At 49.4% G+C, this 20,440-nt stretch overlaps 1 protein-coding gene across 3 annotated transcripts in view; it reads right to left on the bottom strand.

Moving 5' to 3' along the window:
* Positions 1-1,865: 1,865 nt before the first annotated feature.
* Positions 1,866-20,440, bottom strand: part of LOC147241345 (cadherin-20-like) — a 71,463-nt gene continuing 52,888 nt past the window's right edge. For all 3 annotated transcript variants that reach the window (XM_086191057.1, XM_086191055.1, XM_086191056.1), the window contains 11 exons: positions 20,088-20,387; positions 15,953-16,247; positions 15,566-15,685; positions 12,741-12,908; positions 11,443-11,630; positions 10,349-10,602; positions 7,405-7,541; positions 5,811-5,932; positions 5,252-5,369; positions 4,909-5,160; positions 1,866-4,362 (listed from right to left, as the gene is read on the bottom strand). In XM_086191057.1, coding sequence (XP_086047183.1) covers positions 3,845-4,362; positions 4,909-5,160; positions 5,252-5,369; positions 5,811-5,932; positions 7,405-7,541; positions 10,349-10,602; positions 11,443-11,630; positions 12,741-12,908; positions 15,566-15,685; positions 15,953-16,247; positions 20,088-20,306 — 2,391 coding nt within the window. In that variant the 5' untranslated portion in view covers positions 20,307-20,387 and the 3' untranslated portion in view covers positions 1,866-3,844. The remainder of the gene's footprint in view (positions 4,363-4,908; positions 5,161-5,251; positions 5,370-5,810; positions 5,933-7,404; positions 7,542-10,348; positions 10,603-11,442; positions 11,631-12,740; positions 12,909-15,565; positions 15,686-15,952; positions 16,248-20,087; positions 20,388-20,440) is intronic.

Raw genomic sequence — 20,440 nt, forward strand, 5'->3', positions numbered from 1 at the left:
TCCCTCCATCTTCCCTAACAGATCTTTCTCTGCTTGTTTCTGGTGGTTTATTCCTCTAAGCTGCAGCAGAATAGGAGCATTTGCGGTGAGGCTCTTTCCTGCCGGTACATCCTGAGAAGAGCGGCGCATCATCGGTGTCTTACAGGGATTTACACTAACTTGACTTGTTCACACTCGGCTGCAGAGTCGCAGCTTCTATTTTTAACCAATAATCATCCCTCTGTTTTCCGGCTCTGTCTCTGGATGTTTTTCATCAAATCTCGCTTGCTAAAGTTACAGTTTCTCCTCGGCAGGTCACTTAGCGGCCACATCATAGGAAACCCAACTCATCCAGACGTGGACAGTCTGAGATTTCTGTTTTCACTGACTTTAATGATCACCCCTTCCCACGAGGTCACTGCTGGGAGGGATTAAAATGACGGGAGTATCAGCGCGAACAGAAACAGAAGCCTGCAGGGTCGACGTGTTGGGTGCCAGGGAATAAATCAGCTCTCTCACATTCGAGCTGCCGACTCAGAAGAGATTGTTCATACAAGCTCATTTAGTGAGCCGCATTGACACCGACGCCTGCTGAATTAGTCTCGCCTCACGAACCCCATCTTAAAGCAGATTGTTTTTTTACCATCGTCCGTGTTTGATGTTGGCATCGCCAACATATTTAGCAGCAGGAAAACATTGAACATTCCTGCTAAATTGACACTTGGAGCTCAAACTATGTCGTAATTATCAGTAGAGCGTTAACAAAGTGTTAAACATGTTCAGTTCTGGAGTCCTAGTGTCAGTGATGGAGTAACAAGTGTGCTCACTAACATCGCTGCATGTTTGATTATTCATGTCTGACAGAAACACAGATCAAGGCTGGAAGGGACTGGTCAGAGGGAGAGGGGTTGAATGACCCCCCACTGCTCCTCCAGTCTCATTCATTTCCTCTTCTTCATCCTCCTACGGTGACCCGCTGGTCAGCTGCCCCCCGGGAGACCAACCCCAGCTGCTCACCATAAAAACAGAGGTAACACAAATTGAACGTGACACGCTGTGTTTCTGATATCCGGCCGCTGTCCTTTGAATGCCACCTTCTACAAACGGGAGCGCGGGAGGGGGATGAAGGTGTTGACTGGGGTGGGTTTGGACCTGCGCTGGCGGAGAGGAGCTCTGCTCAGCACGCTGAGGATGTAAACGCATTTAGGTGTAAATATTCAAATCCCGGGGATAGAACAGGCTTGTCTTCTGTGCAATTTCACCGTTGAATGCGGTTGAAGCAGGCAATCCCGAGCCTCAGCTCAACCACAATGTACAGAGACATGGCGGCGGGTGATCCCCGAGATTCCTCTTCTCCTCCCTGAATATCTGGCCGTCTCTTCTCTACCTGTATTTACATTTGCCACCGTCCTCCTCCTGCTTAACACAGAACTTCTCTTCCTTCGTCTGCATTACTTTGATTGACACGAGCAATTAAGCAGAGACTCTCATTCATAATTGATTGACTCCCGCTGGCTCTATCAACGTTATAAATGGAAGTATTTCTGGGTCTCAGGTACGGCGCTTTTATCAAGCTGGAGCATAACGGCTACAAAACAAAACAAGTCGAGCAAATTAAGGACTGTGAGGCAAGCAGTAATGAAAACAGAATCATCTGCAATAACACTTTGGAGAACAATTTAGCATATGATTGCAAATTTAAATAGCTACGCTATCTTCTGAGGTACTTATAATCCTGTCATGCTTGAGGGATCGCATTATGCTGCAAGAAGAGGCACTTTTATTCCTCCAAACTGAAGGAACTTTTCAGATTTTCTTGCATCGCTGTTGTAACTCAGGTGGTTTGAGGACAGCAGGTGATTTTTTCAAGTGTTTTATTAGCAAGAATACAAAAGAAATATCTACATTCACATACCACTTAATGTAGCATGAGTGAGCACATGGATTTCAAGTAAATCAAATTATCAAAATGTACCTTCACTTCCTTCTCAGTTCGTGAAATTCTTTTTTTGTCTTTTGGTGTTGTTTTGCTTGTATGTTTTTCTTTCAAAATGTCTGTCCTGTCCTTTTTACATTTGGCACTTAACGCAGATTAGAAACGTCTCTGTAGTCCACAGGATCGGAGGATTATAAGCCACGGAGAAGCAACAGCAGTGTCTCTAACGGGACAGGTCAAGCCTCGTTGCGGCACAGCGGTGGATCCGGAATGAAGGCGACTGGGTCGTGTGCTCTTCCAGGTTCGAGGATGCACTGACGTGTCTGCTGGGGTGAATCCATCATGGCTTCCCTTCTATGGCGCTGTCACACCTGGCTCGTTTGGATCGTTTTCTGTCTCGGGGCAGGTCGTTTGGGCAGTGAAACTTGGTGGTCTCGGGAGGCTTCCAGATGAGCTGGTGCGGTTCCTTTGTGGTGTGATAGGGTCTCTACCGTGTTCTCTGCTTGTCTGAGCCTTCAGGCGCCCTTCACATTTTTGGACGTGTTAGAAATTTCAAAGTGTAGCGGTTTGTGTAGGAAAAACAGAAATACAAGTTCAAAATCAGAACTTTCTCCCTCAATGGAGCGGTGCCGGCGTGGGACCAAAACTAGAAACACGTCATCTTTGTTGAGCGTCTGGTTCCCTGGTCAGGTTCTCAGAGTTCTCTGTTCAAAAGGTCTGCGTGCAGCAGAAAACGTGAGCATTGAAGTCTTTCAATGTCTTGGAAACACGGGTTGCTAACGAGTGTCTGAGGGAGACTCAAGAGTCATGTGACCTGGTGCAGCTCCTTCATAGGCTAACATTAGCTTTGGACTGCTAACCGTTGTGTTTAGGCTTCAAGCGTCATCAAAGTGGTTCATTAGTGAAGATGATCTTATTTCAGCAGTCATTTCACTGGTTTTGGTGGAGGGAACCAGATTCTTGATTGGCCTACAAAAAAAAACCTCACTTTCTTTTTCTCTTGGGTTTACTGGCAGTTGGCTAACCAGCTAATAGTAGCATTACTGCCTCCTAGCGTGTCTGTAGTGACACTTTTACTCTGCTGAAACAAACCGAACCGGCTTGAGGAACTCATCGAGCAAATGAATGAAAGGTGTGAGAGCACCGCCATCCTCGTGGATGTACAACGTCCGGATGTTTTTTTGGATAAAAAGCAGTTACAATACAAAATGATACCAAACAATAACACAATAAAGATATCAACCTGGACAACCCACATGGGAATACAGCATCACCGTCTCCTATCAGGGACGAGGTTTTTCCACACAGACAAACGAGGGCAGTTGCATCATGTATGTTACAGCATGTATGTGATCTCTTACCTCACATAGCGGCAGTTTAAGTACAGTGTTGGAACCCCAAATAATTTAGCAAAAATATAAATACAGCACACGGAACGCGAGAAATAAATAAGGACCGGCCACAGGTGGAAGAGACGAACATTTCTGCGGTTGCAGCGATGACTTTCATTTTACCCAAGTGGTTGAGCGGCAGAGCCGGAGCGAGCGAGGCTGCTGAGTTGCTGGGGGAGAGGTAGTCCCTCTGTTGTGTTTTCATCTCTGGCATAAATCAACACTTTGAACCATTGGGGCTCTGCCCGTGGCGGGGTCAGACGGGGAGTTGACGTGTGCTTTGAAGCCGTTCCTCGGCGGGTCGCTCAAGGCTGCCAACCCGGCCCACCCTGAAGCCCCGTCTCCTGGGGAGATATAAAACCAGCTCACACGGCTGCTGCGGGCACCTTCAAGGCTGTGGAAAATCCAGGATTCGGCAGGAATTCAAGTGCTAGCAGTCATGATGACGGGAGACATCACGGCGTTGTGGTGTCTTTCTAGCACACTTCTGTGTCTGTTCTTTCATCTTTGTTGTTGTTTTCCTCTGCCGCGCGGCGTCCTACCACATTGGAGGACTGTTAGTCTCCAGCACGCCGTACATCTCTGCTAGTTTTTTGAAACGAGGCCCCCAGTCGTTGAGATAGTCGTACTCGTGGTCGGTGTTGGACGTTCCCGACTGCAGTGAGCTGAGCGACTCTGCCACCGAGCCTTCGCCCTCGTAGGCGTATGTCTGCAGGGAGTCGTAGGGGGGGGCGCAGGGGTCCATGTCGGCCTCCAGCAGCTTTGCCAGGACGTACCCATGCACGTTGCTGTCGCTGCTGCCGCCCATGACGCAGGCCTGCGGGACGTAGCGCGACAGGCTCTCGATCTCTGGCAGCATGTCCTGCCTCATCTTGCTCAGGTGATGATGCGCCTCCCGTGGGTTCCACATGGCGGCGATGTCAAAGGCCTCCGTGTCCTCCTCACCGCCACCTTCGTCATCGTAGCGCACGATGTTCTCGTGCACGTTCTCCTCCTCATCACACAGGTAGGGCTTCTTCCGCTGGGTCCGCAGGGAGAGCATGAGCAGAATCATCACTGGCAACCAGACAGAAACAGAAAACAGAGAAATCAAAAGGCTGATTTACAGTCACCAGTATTTTTCCAGCTGCTGTTTACAACTGAAGATGAGCTTTAGGGTCAGAATGAAGGTTTCTGTTGTGGGACATTAGAGACTTTTGTTGAAAAGGGTTTGGATGTCAAGGAGACTTGCGGGTTTTTCGTTCTGGAGTCACAAATGATCAGTGTGGACCTGAATTGTGAGAATTGTTTCAATATCAAACAGGAAGGTAACCCTAGCGGTTCCATAGCCCGTCCATGACAGCCTCGGGGTGGTGGCAGTGACCTTTCGGCGGTGGGGTCATGGTTTCAGCTGCATGCAGGTGCTGACCTCAGTGTGAACTACAAGAGCACTGGGGGATGGTTTAGGATCCAGCATCAACGGAGCAAAACCTCAGGCTGAGTTTCAGGTACCTGGACGGTTTAACTGCTTCCCCTCTTCAACCACCAGTGTTGACACGTTGGCTACATGAGCGCTTCCTTGTTTCTGCCTGAACCTCCATCAGGATCGGGACCAGAACTCACCCAGCAGCACGAAGATGCAGGCCAGGATGGCGATGAGTGCTCCTCTGCTCAGGCTGGCGGGCAGCGTGTACGCCTCAGCGTTGCAGGACATGACGTTGCCCTCCTGGTCGCAGCTGCACACTCGGACGGTGAGCGTGCTGGTGCTGGTCTGGACCGGCTGCTCGCCGTCAGAGATGAAGATGGGCAAGTAGAAGACGGTCTGGTCCTGGTGAGACCAGCCGCCACGTCGGGTCAGGATCCACGCCGTGTTGTCTGGAAGCAAACAACGTTGTTTAGTAGTAGTAGTAGTAGTAGTAGGAGTAGTAGCAGGAGTAGTAGTAGTGCGTCTGAAAGCCGGTTCTACCTTGGTTGTCCCTCAAGGTGAAGTTGGGGTTGTTGACGGCTTCTGGGGCCAGACTGTAGTAGAAGTGCTGCCCCCCCAGAGGCTCATCTGGATCCACCGCCGTGATTGTCTGGATCAGCTGAGTTAGACGTGACAGATGATTGGTCATCGTTAAAACTCGGTCATCAAAATATTCCAAACCTGAGTCTTAAATCTGAGATTAAATTTTGACTCATCACTTGTGTGTTTTTGGTTCATAACAAGTTGGTTTTTAATAATTTGGACATTTTCATATCATAAATTTTAACTTTATGACGTGCCACATCAAAAGTGCAAACTGCATTTTAATGTGGCAGCTGATTAAACTGAAGCTTATTTTATTGACCATCCATCATATTTTATAGGTGGGATATTAGGCACCTTATTTTTACAGATTTATTAAAAAAAATTTCAAAAATTAATTCACAAAAGTCTTCTGAAACGGCTGGAAAAAATGACAAAGACTGAACAACAGTGAGGTCTTAAACCACGTGTTTGATCGTATTGTTGTTTTGCCTCCATCCTCAGGTGTGCTGGTTACCTCTCCTGCTTTGGCGCTTTCACACACGTACGCCTCCAGGTAGTGAGTCAGAGACGGAGGATTGTCGTTGATGTCCAGGACCTTCACCGCCACCGCCACGCTGGCCATCTGGGTCGGGTTATCTACACACACACACACACACACACACACACACACACACACACACACACACACACACACAGCTCCTTCAGGATCGTGCCTCTGGAGGGGGGGGGAGTCTATTATTCTCCATTAGCCAGCAGTCATTTGCATACCTTAACCAGCTGTGTAATAGCCAGTGGAAACCTAATTAGAGCCCAGTAACTACTTTCTCAGGCTTCATCACATGATCGATCAATCAATGGACTGACTTTGGCTCTGGAGGTCGCAGAGCTCTGTGTGTGTGTGTGTGTGTGTGTGTGTGTGTGTGTGTGTGTGCAGGCTTTAACTTTGCTGACATTCTCCTTTAAGACTCAGCAGTGTGAGAAATATCAGATTAAATGCAGCACAGTACAACTGTGAAAACTTAAATCTCAGAGTACTATCTCTCAGAACGGGTACTGTCTACTGCAAAGACTACAGTATATCATAAAAAACTGCCTGCAGCACAGAGTGCTACTTATCAGAGACGCTGTTTATCTCCGACATGTCAGATTTGTCTTGTAGAGTTCAACAGTTTCATAAACGTGAAAAGAAGGAAAACCTGACTCTTACTGACACGACAGTTTTCCAGCAGTATCGTTACTGCAAAGGAATAAAAACTGCAGTATTTGTGTGAAAACACTGAAACTTGGTTTGACTCTCAGCGGCAGATTAAACATCTTCGCCGCGTTCCAGCGAGTTTCCTCCTCGTCACCTGCCACTCTTCGTCCCTCCGTCATCCTCACCTCATTAATTAGCCACTACGCAGGAAGTTGTTTCATTAGTCATTAATCCAATTATCCAATTACCATCTCCTTTTAGGTGCTCCACCAAACAGAAACAAACAGGCGAGGGAGGAGGGTGAAGGTGAGTGGGATGTGCAACCGCATCAGCACAAACATCCGCCGAGCAGCTCAGCTTCGTCAGGACTTCGAGTTCTTACCGTTGTTAGCAATTAGCTTTTCGCATTTGTTGGAATTGTAGCAATTTTTAAATTGCACTTGTTCATGGAAGGAAACAGGAACTTATCATGACCAGGGGCTATTAAGAAGACAAACTTTTAAAACTACAAATCCCATAGCAGGGTTGTGAGAACCCGCAGCCTCCGGCAGCGCTTCAATGTGGTGGTGAGACGAATAAATAAGAGATCTGGCCTGAGGCTGCAACGCCGTCTGAGCCGGCCGTGACATCCCGGTCAGGAAGGAGGCTCATATTTCATGGAAAGCTTCTACAGTGGTGACATAACAACCTAAGTAAGAAATATGGCTGCTGTGTATGATTCAGAGTGATGGAGCCCAGGATTACTGATGTGGCGCTGGGAGCAGTCCCTACTCCTGCCTGTGCTAGCAAAGCTGCTGGCTCAGGGGGGCACGTCGCCCTCCATCCTGTGTGTTTTGATCTGATTCTGTCAAACACGCGTTCATGCATCAGGTCTCCGTCACTCCTGAGGAGCAACAGGCGCGTCTGTACGTACTCATCTCCATGGCCAGGACGGTGATGTTGTGCCAGCCGACGGTCTCCCGGTCCAGCGAACGCACCGTCATCAGCGTCCCGGTCGTCAGTTCGATGTAGAAGTGCTTCTCGGGGTCACTGGACCTCTCAATGGAATACCTGACGACACAAGACGAGGAACACACTGAGTGAGCTTGTGTGAGGGAGCTTGTAATCCTGCCTGCGTGTGTGGGAGCGATAAGGCGTCAGGTTCTCAGGGCACAACGAGAAGAAGAGGAGGCTTAATCACAGGATCCGCCAAACTGACGCGGGGGCTCTGAGGACCTGCAGCGCGCCGCTTTGGCTCAGCTCCTGCCTCTGTTTTCCAAAACGCTGCTGTGAGACGAGCAACAGAACACGCCAGAGGAGCAGGAATGTAGAGCAGGTTCTCTTCAAGGGTGCTCAAAGGAACACGGCAACTTTTTAAGGAAGAAGGCCGTGGACCCCATGTCGCAGAGAGCAGGTTCCCCACAGCCTTATGAGCTTGGCGTGTCAGAGCCTTTGTGGCCACCTTTAATTGTGTCCCCTGGAAATCCACCAAGAACCTAGAGGTTCCTGCTCAGTGACAAACAAAGGAGACAGAAAAGAACCTGAGTTCGATTCAATTAGACTAAAGATGATTGACACATGATCCGTTCACACCTTCATGACACGCTAGTTTACCGTTGGCGTATTTATGGGACATGTGACTCCTGCTAATTGACCCACGTTTTCAAACTCCAATCAGAGTTCTTGTTCTTGTGTTTGCATGCCACTTGTGACGGGCACGATCTCCCTGAAGGATCTTTATTAACATCGCTCCTGAGGACTCTGTGTGTGTGTGTGTGTGTGTGTGTGTGTGAGTGAGAGGGAACTAGGAGGTGAAAGAGTGCGTTCAGATATATCTGCCAGTCACGCTGCCGTCGGTGAAAGATGTAAAATGGAAATGAGGCTGCCACTGAAGGTCACCTGCTGCTTGTTGTCATTATCTGTCATCTGATGTTGCCGCCGCCGTATCTGGCCTCGGCTCCTCTCTGTCACTCAGCTCTCGGTGGCGGGACGCTACTCAAGCCTGCTTCTATAGAAACGTGGCGCTGATACTGAGGGATTTCAGTACGTGATGTTCAGATTGGAGATTTAAAGCAGCAGTGGCTCAGATTTGAAGTTCTTGCTGTTGACATGATGAAACAACCCTAGCGAATCATACTGTGGCGGACTGAGCATGCTCAGTAGAGCAGAGCACTGCGGGATGTGCTACTTGCTGTTAGCCTGCTAGCTAAGATGTGACAGATAATATAGTTGAGTGGCTCCTCTAGACTTTCCAGATGTTATCAGGCTGACTGGATCAGAGTCTGATAGTGAGTCCAGCCATTTCTGAGGTTGTGTGACGCTCCTAACAGTTCGTCCCTGGTGTCACAGCTGGAACGCCGCCGCCTGATGAGATTCCTTGTTGAGTGGCAGCTTCAGTTCTAGATGTTAAATTCTCCAACCTCACTAGAAGTGGGGCGTCGTATATTCATCCAAAGCTCTGATATAAACACTTGCTGTTTCTTCTTGTGTCGTCTTCAGCCGGCGGCGCAGAGGAACCCAGTGTGTCACAGCTTTACTCAGCCGATGGAAGCAGCGCAGGCAGCTCTGATCGTCTGGTTGTTGATTCATGGTTTCAGTAGCACAGGAAGCGTTGGCTGGTTTCACTGCCACCCTGACAGAGTGGGTAGCAGTGAGGGACTCGTGTCCCACTCTCGCGCCTTCCACTGTAGACTTTCCTCTATTTACTCTCCAAGCATGGAGGAAGCTCTGGGGCCCTTCTCCACATAAACACTGCATTGTTTTCTTACAGATGAACAAAACACACACACACTCTCTCACACACGCTACCTCCGTGTTGTTGACATTATTTTCCTAACTTAGCGTCCTAATCGAGGTTGTAAACAGGACATCTGGGACGGAGCCCTGAGGAACGCTCGTTTACTGCTGCAGTCATTGATTCCTTCAGATGATTAATAGCCTAATTAAAGCCTTTATGTCTAATTAGTTTATGAGCGCTGCAGTCTGGACCGTCCAGCACCAGCACATCTGCTCCGGTGCAACACCAAACACACCCTCCCATAATTGAGATGAGTGAACGCTTGTTTTCCCTGAGTTATTGTTGTTTTATCAGCGTTCACCCTCCTCATCCTCATCACACACATGCACACACATGCACACACACACACACACACACACACACACACACAGCCTCCCTCCCCTGGTGAGGCTCACACACGGGCATGGAGGAGGCTCTGAGCATCCAGCTGCAGCCTGCTGCCCCCTGCTGGACACCAGCTCACATTACACCTGCAGAGTTACCAAATCTGAGAGAACAACTAGTGTTACTACTCTGCTGCAGTACTGCACTCTTCTGCTGCCGTCTTTCACTAACAGCTTATTTACTTTCTTCACACATGCTTGTTGTCGTTTTATCACAACATTCACCACAAATGATCAGATCTTCATCTATGAATGAAGGAATGAATCATGTACAACAAACACTTCGGACAGGAGGAGTCAGAGCTTGATATTTCCTCAAGAACTTGTCTGACTATAAGTGTATTGTAGTAGTAAGAATTATAAGTATATAAGTACTCCAAACTTTGACCGTCTGGACCAATCAGTTGCTGCAACTACATGAATTCGGAGTTCTTCAGTGCAGCGGTGATGGATGGCTCGGAGACAGCCAGTCACATGATGAAGTTCCATAAATACCAGTCGCTGGGACAGCCTGGTGTCCACAAGCCAATAGATCAGTATTTGTGAGTCGCTCAGGAAGTGTGACTCTGAAAGGTTCTTGTCAGTTTGTGTGATATAGTTGTTCTCTCTGCCATGAGCAGGTGCGTCTGAGGCGTGTCTCCCCACAGCCTCCTCAACGCTACCGTGCAGTTCTTGTCTGCAGTTCTCGTGTTCCTCACCTCACAGTGTTGTTGGCAGCATCAGGATCCCTCGCCGACACCGTCTTCAGCACCGTCCCGATCTCTGCGTCCTCCGGCAGTTCGATGTAGTAGGCTGGCGAGTCGAACACCGGGGGCTCGTCCACGTCCTCCACGCTCACGTGCACGATGGTGACGTCCTTGAAGGGCCCGCGGTGGCGGAAGGACGGGTCCGGGTGGCTGTTGGCTCCCTCCACCTTCAGGGTGTAGCTGGGCTTGTTCTCAAAGTTGAGGGGCTGGTAGGAGAATGCAGGAACAGTCACTGAGGAAGCCCTGATGTTAGCTCGTCTGGACGGCTAAGTCCCCTCTGTCACACCAGCGCTGATGGATCAGCTGATGGTGGGACAGCAGGAGCCGGACAGTCCAGAATAGGTCGGTGTCACCTGGACGGCTGCAGGAGGTTGGTTCCTCCTCCAGGCTCCAGCTCCTTAGTATCATGGCTGCTGCAATCAGAAGCTTTCATTTGGCAGCAGATTTTGGTCTGGAACTGCGATGCGAACCAAAGTTTTTATGTGATTATTTTTGCAGCACATTAGCAGAAAAGTGGTTGAACCTTCCTGCCTGGTGGCTGCAGCTCCCTGCACTGGGGCCCACTTACTGAGCCTCAGTCAGATTCTACATGCAGGCGTGAGACCTCATTGACCTCAGGTTCCTTCTCCCAACCTTCCAGAGCCAGGAGGAAGAGCAGCGCCGACCCTGTTCAACCAGGGCTGGACTCAAGAGCCCCTACAGACCCTTTAACGCAGGACCTTGTGAAAACTGTGTTTAATGGACCTGAATTCATGCGATTGCAAGAGCGAGACTTCCTGGAGGGGCTGCTGAAGTTATTTCCTCAGCTAAGTGATTGTTAAATTCCTCTAATTTAGCGAATCATTTTGCAGTTAAAGTGTAACTTAGACAAATGTACTTGGTAGAATTTGGAGTTTTAGCTGGAAGTGTCTGCAAATCCGCTCCAGTGGAGGGTTGCAGGCCCCTCTCCTCTGCGTGGATCCAGTTTCACGTGTTTTATCATGTAGTTGTTGTTTAAATTCATGGCCCCAAATACGGTCGGACATGAGAGTTCAAAGGCTGCCTACCCTCTTCACGGTGATGATGCCGAACAGGTGGGTGGGGTCGGTGCTGATGTCAAAGGTGTCCCTGCCGTCTCCATCAATGATGCTGTATTTCATCTCAGCGTTGACCCCGACGTCCCTGTCCTTGGCCCAGATACGACCCACGACAGAGTCCACGGACGCCGTCTCGGGAACACTCATCTGGTACAACCCTGGGGGGGGAGAGAGGAACACCCCCTCAGCCATGTGTTTCACCGCCTTCTCCTCCAGAGGGAGCCAAACCTCCAGCTTCACCCACAAGACTGATCACTCAGCAGCACATCTCAGGCAGGAGGAAATAAATGGCTCCATAAAACACTCCCCAATTGGGTTATATACCGTCTCAGGGGTCAGCTCGAATTTCATCTACTGTTTAACCTCAAAGAAGAGGTGACAGCTGCCCAATTTGTGGCATTCCCAGTAGTCCAAATGGGAATATCGGCACATTGTGCTTGACGGAGGGGGAATCCCTGAAGCTCCTCACCACCCATCAAAGTTCCAGCCAAGTGATGGTATTAATTGGGGGGGGGGGGGGGGGGGGGGACGGTGGCTGCGGGTGTTTTCTTTGTGGTCAGAGGCCACCCGTCAGCCAGGCTGAGAGCCCCGCGGACAGCCACACAACCCCTGACCTTCGGAGGGACGCTAATGAGAGGAGCAGAGGTTGGGATAATCAAAGAGACAGGGGGGGCGGGGGTCAGAGCAGTAGAAGAGAAATGAGGCAGTAGGATGGAGAGATGTTTGATTTTTTTGGAGCTACAAATAGAATTTGTGCCTCAGTCCTGAAACACCCTGCACGTGGGCCTGTGGACCTGGGACCAAACCCAGACACTGGCAGTTCAAGGTTCCACCCACTGTTGATTGAACTGTTCCGGATCGGGATCCTGCCTGGTGGCACCTCACCTTTGGTGGGACTCCTCTGGTCCTCCCACGTCCCAACAATGGTGCTCTGACTGGTGCTGTCATGGAAGTAAAGGAATATTTCCTGCCCCTCTGGGAGGAGCTGAGACGCTCTCATAGATGGGGGACGAGTCTTCCTCACTCTGGCCTTGGTGGACTCACAATAAACTCTTCCTGATGATCTTGTCAACAATGCCATTTAATAAATGATATTAACAGTAATTTGGAAACTAATGCATGCAGACGTTCAGGACCTCTGGGAGTCCTAAGTAATCACATCAGCGAATGTTGTGATTCATCTGTCAGCTTCATTGTTTATGACCGCGTTTTCATGGCTGTAAATTGTTCGATAACTTGCTCCTGTTCATTGAGGAGGAGACACTCACGTTGGTCAAACACAGGCGGGTTGTCGTTGACGTCGCTGAGGGTGATGTTGATGGTGGTGGTCCCGGCGAGCCCCCCCAGCTGGCCACCCATGTCCTTGGCCTGAATGACCACGCTGTAGTTCTCTCTGGTCTCCCGATCCATGTCGGCCAGAGAGACTCGGACTACGCCTGTGGAGAGAGGCAGAGGGGGGTCAGAGGAGGCTGGTGTCCTCCAGCGGCGCTGTGTAATGAAACTGTTGTCTTCCGTCCTGAAGGTGGCGGCTCAGTTGAATCAAGGTGGCCGTGAGCTGTAATCACAGAGATCTCGCTGCTAGGAGGACGTCCCGCCCGGCTGCCAACACAGGGTGGACTACAGGAAGGGGACTTGGGGTGAGTTTCAGCAGTGCAACACTACATGAGGGTCATTCACCATGAAGCCCTCCGTGGTGCGACGTCACTGAGGGTGCCCCCGTGGGGCGACTTGAGGGGGGCCAGGCTACGTCAGCGGAGTCCTGGACTCGTCAGAACATGTATTAAATATATTTTGTAAAATAGATTAAAGGAACCTATTTTTTGATTTCTGTTCTTGATCTCTCATTGATCTGTGCAGTGAACACAAGGAGCGGGCATCAAAACGAGTGTCGTGATGACGCGGCGTGTTTTTATGGTGGAGATTCCTGCACGGCAGCAGTCAACAGGTTAAATGACAGGGTTTTATCAGCTACTTGTTGGACTGTCCTCCAAATTGCATTGACACTGAAATGATTTGATTGGTTCCCCCAGTTGTTGCAGAGTTGTTGCTATGGAAACTGTTCACTTATCCCACAAAGTCATAACATGTGATGGAAAAGTCACTCGAAACAAACGATGCATTCAGCTCAAGATGTGCTGTCAAAGAGGAAGTAGCCGGTTCAGCTGAATGCCGTGTTGCTAGAACAAAGGGCCCTTCTTTAACGAGACACTCCACCTTCAAGCGTGGCCTCAGTTCACTGTTGGTCATGAGCACAGAGGTGCATATAGGATGCTAAGCTAACCAAGGACAAGTGATGCACTTATTTGCTGAAGCGGAAAAAAGGAGGAATGGGAGCAGCTGTGCTGAGGCTTCCAGCTACACGTTCTCAAGCTACGGTTTCTAAACGACTGCACTTTCTAGTTTTGAGTATTTTGCCTCCCAAGTTCTACAAATTGGTGTTTTTAGATGACAAAGACCTTTCTTTCTCCTCCTAAAGACAGGAAAGCAGACCATCGATGACTGACTCTCAAGCACATCTTCTGCTGGAATCCATGTAGCGATGCATTTATTTCAAATGAGTGTAACGGCCTTTCCATCCCAAATAATCTGCTGATAAACTATAATAAATTTAGAGCACTGCCTCGGGGCTTTTAACTAGAACAAGAGAGAGAGAGCGTATCAGCCCGGTTTTAGCTAACCTGCCCTGGCTCCCTGTGCCTTCAGGGATCGACTCTAGAGTTCTTTTACTTGTTTACAAGGTTCCTAATGGTTTGGGACCAGTCTACATTACTCATTCTTTCTCATTTTTTAGTCCTCCATTACCATTTAGATATCACAAAATAAGACAAGCCCAGCCTTTTTTAAAAATTTGCAACCCAGTTTTGGAGCTCCCCACGCCAGAGCTCCCTCCTCCTCCATTTCTTTTCCATCTTTCACATATTCCTTGTTCTTTGTGCTGTTTGATTGTGCACTTGTTTTAATTTGCCTGATTTTATTTATTCTCTGGTTTCTTCACTGTCAAAAAGCACTTTGAGTTAAGCCCCTTTTATGAAAGGTGCTATATAAATAAAGTTTTATTGCTATTATTAATCTGCCACAGTCGCAGCTCCCAGTCTTCTGGCTGCAGAGGTTCAGCCACCAGTGACTGCAGCGTCCCCAGTGCCGCCCAGCCATGTTGGAGCAGGAGTCGTGTTTACTGTCTGAACAGTAACAATGCCATTAGTCACTCTGAATCCTGCTAGCATAACATTAGCTTTCTAATAGCCGAGCCACGCTGAGTGGACGAAATCGATCTCATAATTCCAACCTGTTGTGGGTTCCATCTCTCAGTGTGTGACAGGCAACCTGACATTCCTCTGGGATCATTATTCTGAACTTTGGTGTGAAAAAAGAACATTTTATAGTCTCAATTTAGCTAAAGTCGTTATATTTGAGACTCCAAAGGCTGAAAAATACGAACAGATTCTTAGGAGCTTGAACCAGTAAGCTGACGGCTCCGTTGACTTGCAACTATTTTAGAGTTAAGTTTCATGTATTCATTGCAGCAGCCTTGTTCCAGGTGAGAGGGTGAGTCTCGCAGCTACAACAGGAGCCGCGATGAGCTGGTGGTCAATGGTAAGAAATGGTAAACTGACTCCTTTACAGTGTCGTCTCATTCACACACGCACACACACACACACACACACACACACACACACACACACACACAGTAAAGGCTTCCATGCAACATCCAAACAGCTCATCAGGAGCAGTTATGGGTTCAGTGTCTTGCTCAAGGACACTTGGACATGGTCATCAGGGGAAGTGAGGATCGAACCAGCGACCCTTCGGTTACCAGACGGCCACTCTGAGCCACGCATGCATGGCAAACACGAGGGCCCCACGTGTGGCCTGCTGCAATCAGACTGTGCTGCAACTACAGTCATACAGCGTTAGGAACGGGGGGGGGGGGGGGGGGTAGCGCTCGCTGACAGCCAGTGAGTAAATCCTGACTGTCAGTGGCGCGTCAAGTCATCCGACATCATTCGTACTTGGAGCTCCTGGTTTCAGGAGGCTTCCCTGCTCTCAGGTCCAGTGTTTTAGAGGATCTTGTGCAACATGCATGCGGTTGTACCAGTCTTGGCGTCCACAGAGAAGTAGGGCTGGCCCTCCAGGATGCTGTAGACCACTCGAGCGCTGTTGCCGTATGTGGGGTCGTCAGCGTCTGTGGCCGTCAGCTGGATCACGGATGTTCCTGGAGGAAGACAGCAGAGGGTGAGGAAGGAGTTCAGCTCCATGAATCTAAATTTTGAGTGTTTTTCTGGTGCTGGAGTAGTAGTAGTTAACTATGCTAATTTACTTCAAAGTAACGAAAGTGGGTTTAAGGACAGTTAATGAACAGACGGAGACAAGCTGGTAAGAGCCAGCCACAGCTCTGAGGGCGACTCTGCTGTTGTTCGACTTTGGAGAGAAACAGCTTCTTCTCTTCATCCGTCCGCCAGCCTAATTTATTGTCACCTACCTATTCTGGACATTTCAGGGACAGACGCTTCGTAGGGTCCGTCCAGGAACTTGGGTTCGTTGTCGTTGATGTCCTGGATCTTGACGATGAACTCGGATTCAGGTTCCAGAGGACGGTCTGTCAGGCGGTTGCGGGCCTGGGCACGGAGGACATACTGGGCCTTCACCTCCCGGTCCAGCCTCTGGATGGCGTGGATGTCCCCGGTGCTGTCGTCGATGGTGAAGGTGGTGCCCGCGCCTTCGCCCGTCAGGATGTACTTGATGGAGCCGTCGCCTTTATCCATATCCGAGTGGAGCTGTGGAGACGTTCACACGCCGGTCAAAACCGTTTACCTCAAAACTCATTCGTACAGAAACTGACACCGATGGATGTCCGTCAGTCAGCCGTTTATTGAAGGACATTTGCAGTTGATTCCCATCATAAAATATGTGACTGTTTGGGATTCGACCCAACATTTCCGGTTAATTTAGACAAAAAAAAGGTCAACAAAAATAAGGTTTGTTGTACCGACCAAAGAAGCTTCCAAAGTGGACAGAATGGCCACGAATCATCGTGAAACCACAGACCTGACAAAGGAAACGCATAAAAAAAAATCAAAAGAAAATAGTGAACAAGAAGGAAAAAAGTTGAATATTTGCGTCACTGAACAGACAAAAACGCTCACGTGCCGTGTAGAAAACTGGAACATAAATTAATTTGAAAAATGAAATCATCACATTTGTGAGAACACTGCACACGACTAAGAGCCACGTGTGCCGATGCCCCGTTGCTTTCCCTCAGCGTCACAGTTGGCCCAGTGGCTGAATCCACTGACGGTCGCCGTGGGTGGTGTGTGATTATATTTGGACCCTAATGCTGTAGCTGTAGGTAGGAATCTAATCATAGTTTACAGCCTGTTGGTTGCCAGGGGCAACGGTCGAACGCAATCAGAAGCCCTTTGTGGCCTGTAAGTGCAAATGCCAGCTTGTTGATGCGAAATCGCTCCTTACTTTGTGGAGGGCTGGGTTATGATGAGCTCTTACCGCCATCCGAGAGACGGAGTCGAATTAAATGCGGTCCTTGATGTTGGGCTTGTATATAATCAACAGGCGTGCTCAGCAACAACACGTTGACAATAACAACCCGTCGTCGACAGGAGCACACTCCTTTCAAGATACTCGCCAGCCTTCGGTTGTCCGGGGCGACAAAGTGAAATGAGGCCATCGATGTTTATTGCTGTTATTTCAGCGATAGTTCAGCGGCAATCATCACAATACCCATCATTCCCTGGGAACACACAATACACTCCCCCCCCCCCCCCCCACTTCGTCGGACAACCCGCCCACCTGCACCCTCTCCTGCAGAGCGCCGTGCGGCCCACCTTGGCCAAGAATAGATTTTTTAATCAACACCCCATTGAAGGCTTCAGCCTCGTGTCTCATGGTGATATATCTCAGGCGGGAGCCTCCCTCCACCTCATCCGCTGCCTTCTCCGTTGATCTTTGCTTTCCACCTGAGCTGTGAAAGGGAGTGAGGTGGGGGAGGGGGGGCGCAGGCTATCAATTACCTGCCTGGTCGCCGTGCCGGCCCTAAGCCTGAAATGCAACATCCTGGCAGCTTTGAAGACTAAGTTCACCACGACAAGGTGAAGGGAGGAAGATCTCCCAGCTTCCTTGAACGCTGCAGTGTCCCATCCTGTCTCAGTCTGTCAGATTAGAAAAATACGGCTCGAAAAGAATCGGCGCCGTCACGCTAAATGGAAGCGAGGAATCCATGGGAAGGATGTGAATATGCTGCTGCAGCCGAGAGGAATTCTTCACACCGCAAACGCAGATGGAGCTCTTCTTTCTAAAGCGCCGCCGGCCATCTCTCAGGACTTGTTACGCCGGTATCCCGCCACAGCACATGACGTTTGGAATCCTCAGTATTCCCCGCTAATTAGGTGCTTTCTGTCGTTCCCAGAGGGCGATTTCAGAAGATGGGTGGTTAATATTGTAGTGCTTTAGGTCGATGAGGAATACGGACGTGATTCAGTCAACCTGGGATCAAGAGTTTTTACACCAGGCAGCACATTCAAGGAATTTTGCAGGAAGAGCTCTTGACGTGTGAATTACCATGCAAGCCCAAGAGTGGCCCATAGCAGGGCTGTCGCAGGCCACCCGTCATTCTCCTGCATCACTCCTTTGTGACTGAAGAATGTGGGAAGAGCCAGCCATGTGTATTTAGCTTGAAGCTAACAGGGAGTGACGGCTAGCAACAGCAAAAAAACCATCAGTTTTCAAGCTCTCAAAGTCCTAATCTGGTCTAATCCAGGTCTTCTTTGTCCAGCGCTGCTCCAGTAATCCACCAACTCTTTGGAGCTAAAAGAACCTGGCTAATGGGAACGTTGACCTCCGGAATGCGCCGACCCCCGAGTCTACTTTGGATCCGGCTGGTACACACAGAATGAAGCGTGTCAGGTACGTTAACCTGACGTTGGACCACCAAAGTAACGCTCCAGTCGTCATGTCAATGCGGCGGCTGTGATTTTCCTGCACGACCTGAGACTGGCAGGGCCGTCGTTTGATGCAGGGAGACAACCGTCGTCTTTGATCGCTGAGGCTCAAAATGCGAAGAATACACCGTACAGTTTTACTCGTCATAAGGACTCCGAGTGGCGGTGCTGAGAGAGATTACAGCTAAAAAGGTTCTCGCTGCAGCTTAAATCCACTTTAATCAATTTGAACTAATGAAATCTGGACATGACGAGCCTGCTAACAGCAGCGGCCGGGGCCGCCGTCGTAGGGGAACAAATGGAAGGAGAGATGGAGGGAACAGTCATTTTATATTTTAGGTGGCCGCAATGACACACATGCTGCAAATGTGACAACTTAAAGAGCCTCACCGAACAACCCTGTCTTAATGACATCACTGCAATTTTCCTGGCGAGATTGTCCTGCCTCTCTGCTGATGATGACGGCCTTACAACTATCGATCCAGTGTTCAATTCACTTTTGTGACTGAGCGATCAAAGCGCCTCTCTGCGACCAGCCCCTCGCTGCTCCTTTCAGACCTCGCCAGTTGTGCTGCCGACGTGCCGTCCACCTCGGAGGAGTGGAGGCGACTGAGCGAAGTCTCTGTTCGAGTCAATTACCTCAATCACTGCCGTCTGGCTCTGGTTCAAAGTGGGCACAAGAAGGGCTGATTCAGTATGGATGGAGTGCATCCATGAATTAAATTGGGGCTTTTTTTTTTTGCTCGGCAGTCGCCGAAGCCCACCCATGATCTTCTCTTTTGCATTCATGAGTTCTGCTCTGGCCGAGAAGCACTTGACCTCCAGGCTGCTGAGCTCCTCGTGGGGCTTTCAGGCTGCTCTGTTTGAAAGTCAGAGGTGATGCAACACCTACACCTCTCACACCAGGTGCAGCATGTAGGAAGGCTGCGCAGGGAAATGACCCCCAACCAGCCCTGAAACCTCGGCTTCACAGCCACGACAACCTGCCGAGCCTCGCACAAGTGAGGACCAGGAGGTGAAGCCAGAAAGTTCTGCCAAGTTTTTGAAACCTGATTCTCAACACCCGCCCGTAGAGTGGTACAGTCCTAACACCAGGAAGTAATGGTGCTGACTTCCTGTTAAATCAATGACTCAAGGAATATCCTGTAATTAAATACACCAAAAAAAAGATAAAGAAATGTGCCATCAACCTGCGCTGCATACATTTTTTCTTTACTGAACTGTTTCTCTCTTTTTTGTGTGAATTCCTCAATTATTTTCGAAACATTCATATTCTGGCTTTTGTTGTTGTTTTTTTTCCCACTGTAGGGGATTTTGGGGAATGTATCTGCAAAGAGGGACAACAAATATGGATCAAATGAAACGGGGTGTCGAACCAATGGAGGAATGAACACAAAGGTAAATGAACACTAGCAAACGACGGCAGAAATATTGATGCGTGTCACGATTGTCTAACAGTCCCTTTATTACCAACATCAGGTTTGATGTGTTTTGTGGCACATGAATTCGTTGTTGGAGCATTTCTCTCCGTATATTTATGGTTTTTCACATTTTGGCCATTGCGGTCCTCCATACTTGTGGTCATGACAGTGTTTTCACAGGCGTGGAAAAGTCAAGGGCATTTTTCTGTGTGTGGCTGCTCAAACAGTGATGAACACTGACCTTTCCAATATATAGTGGTTCCAGTCCGGTGTACTCCTCCAAGACAAAAAACTGATTCCACACCCAGCCTCGCTTCACCCGCTGGAGTGGCAGCGAGCTGCCGGCGTTCACCTTCTCGGCCGGATTACCTTGAAGGCTGTGAGGCAGAAGGGTCAGAAAGCAGAAGGCCACAGGGAGCACGGTGCCGGCGACCGCTGGAAGACGCAATCGGGCTCCCATTGTGAAGTCAAGAGTATTATTAGACAAGACGTGTTCTCCTTCCGGTTTGTGGTCCTCCTCTTCTGTGCTCCCGTTGGTGTCCTGGAGGAGAAGAGGGGAGGGCAGATGAGTCTCACATCTACGTGCTCTTGGAC

This window comes from Aulostomus chinensis, chromosome 21 (genome assembly GCF_037954235.1).
Source record: "Aulostomus chinensis isolate RoL2024-O1b breed Wild chromosome 21, RoL_Achi_v1.0, whole genome shotgun sequence".
In the NCBI taxonomy this organism is placed as follows: Eukaryota; Metazoa; Chordata; class Actinopteri; order Syngnathiformes; family Aulostomidae; genus Aulostomus; species Aulostomus chinensis.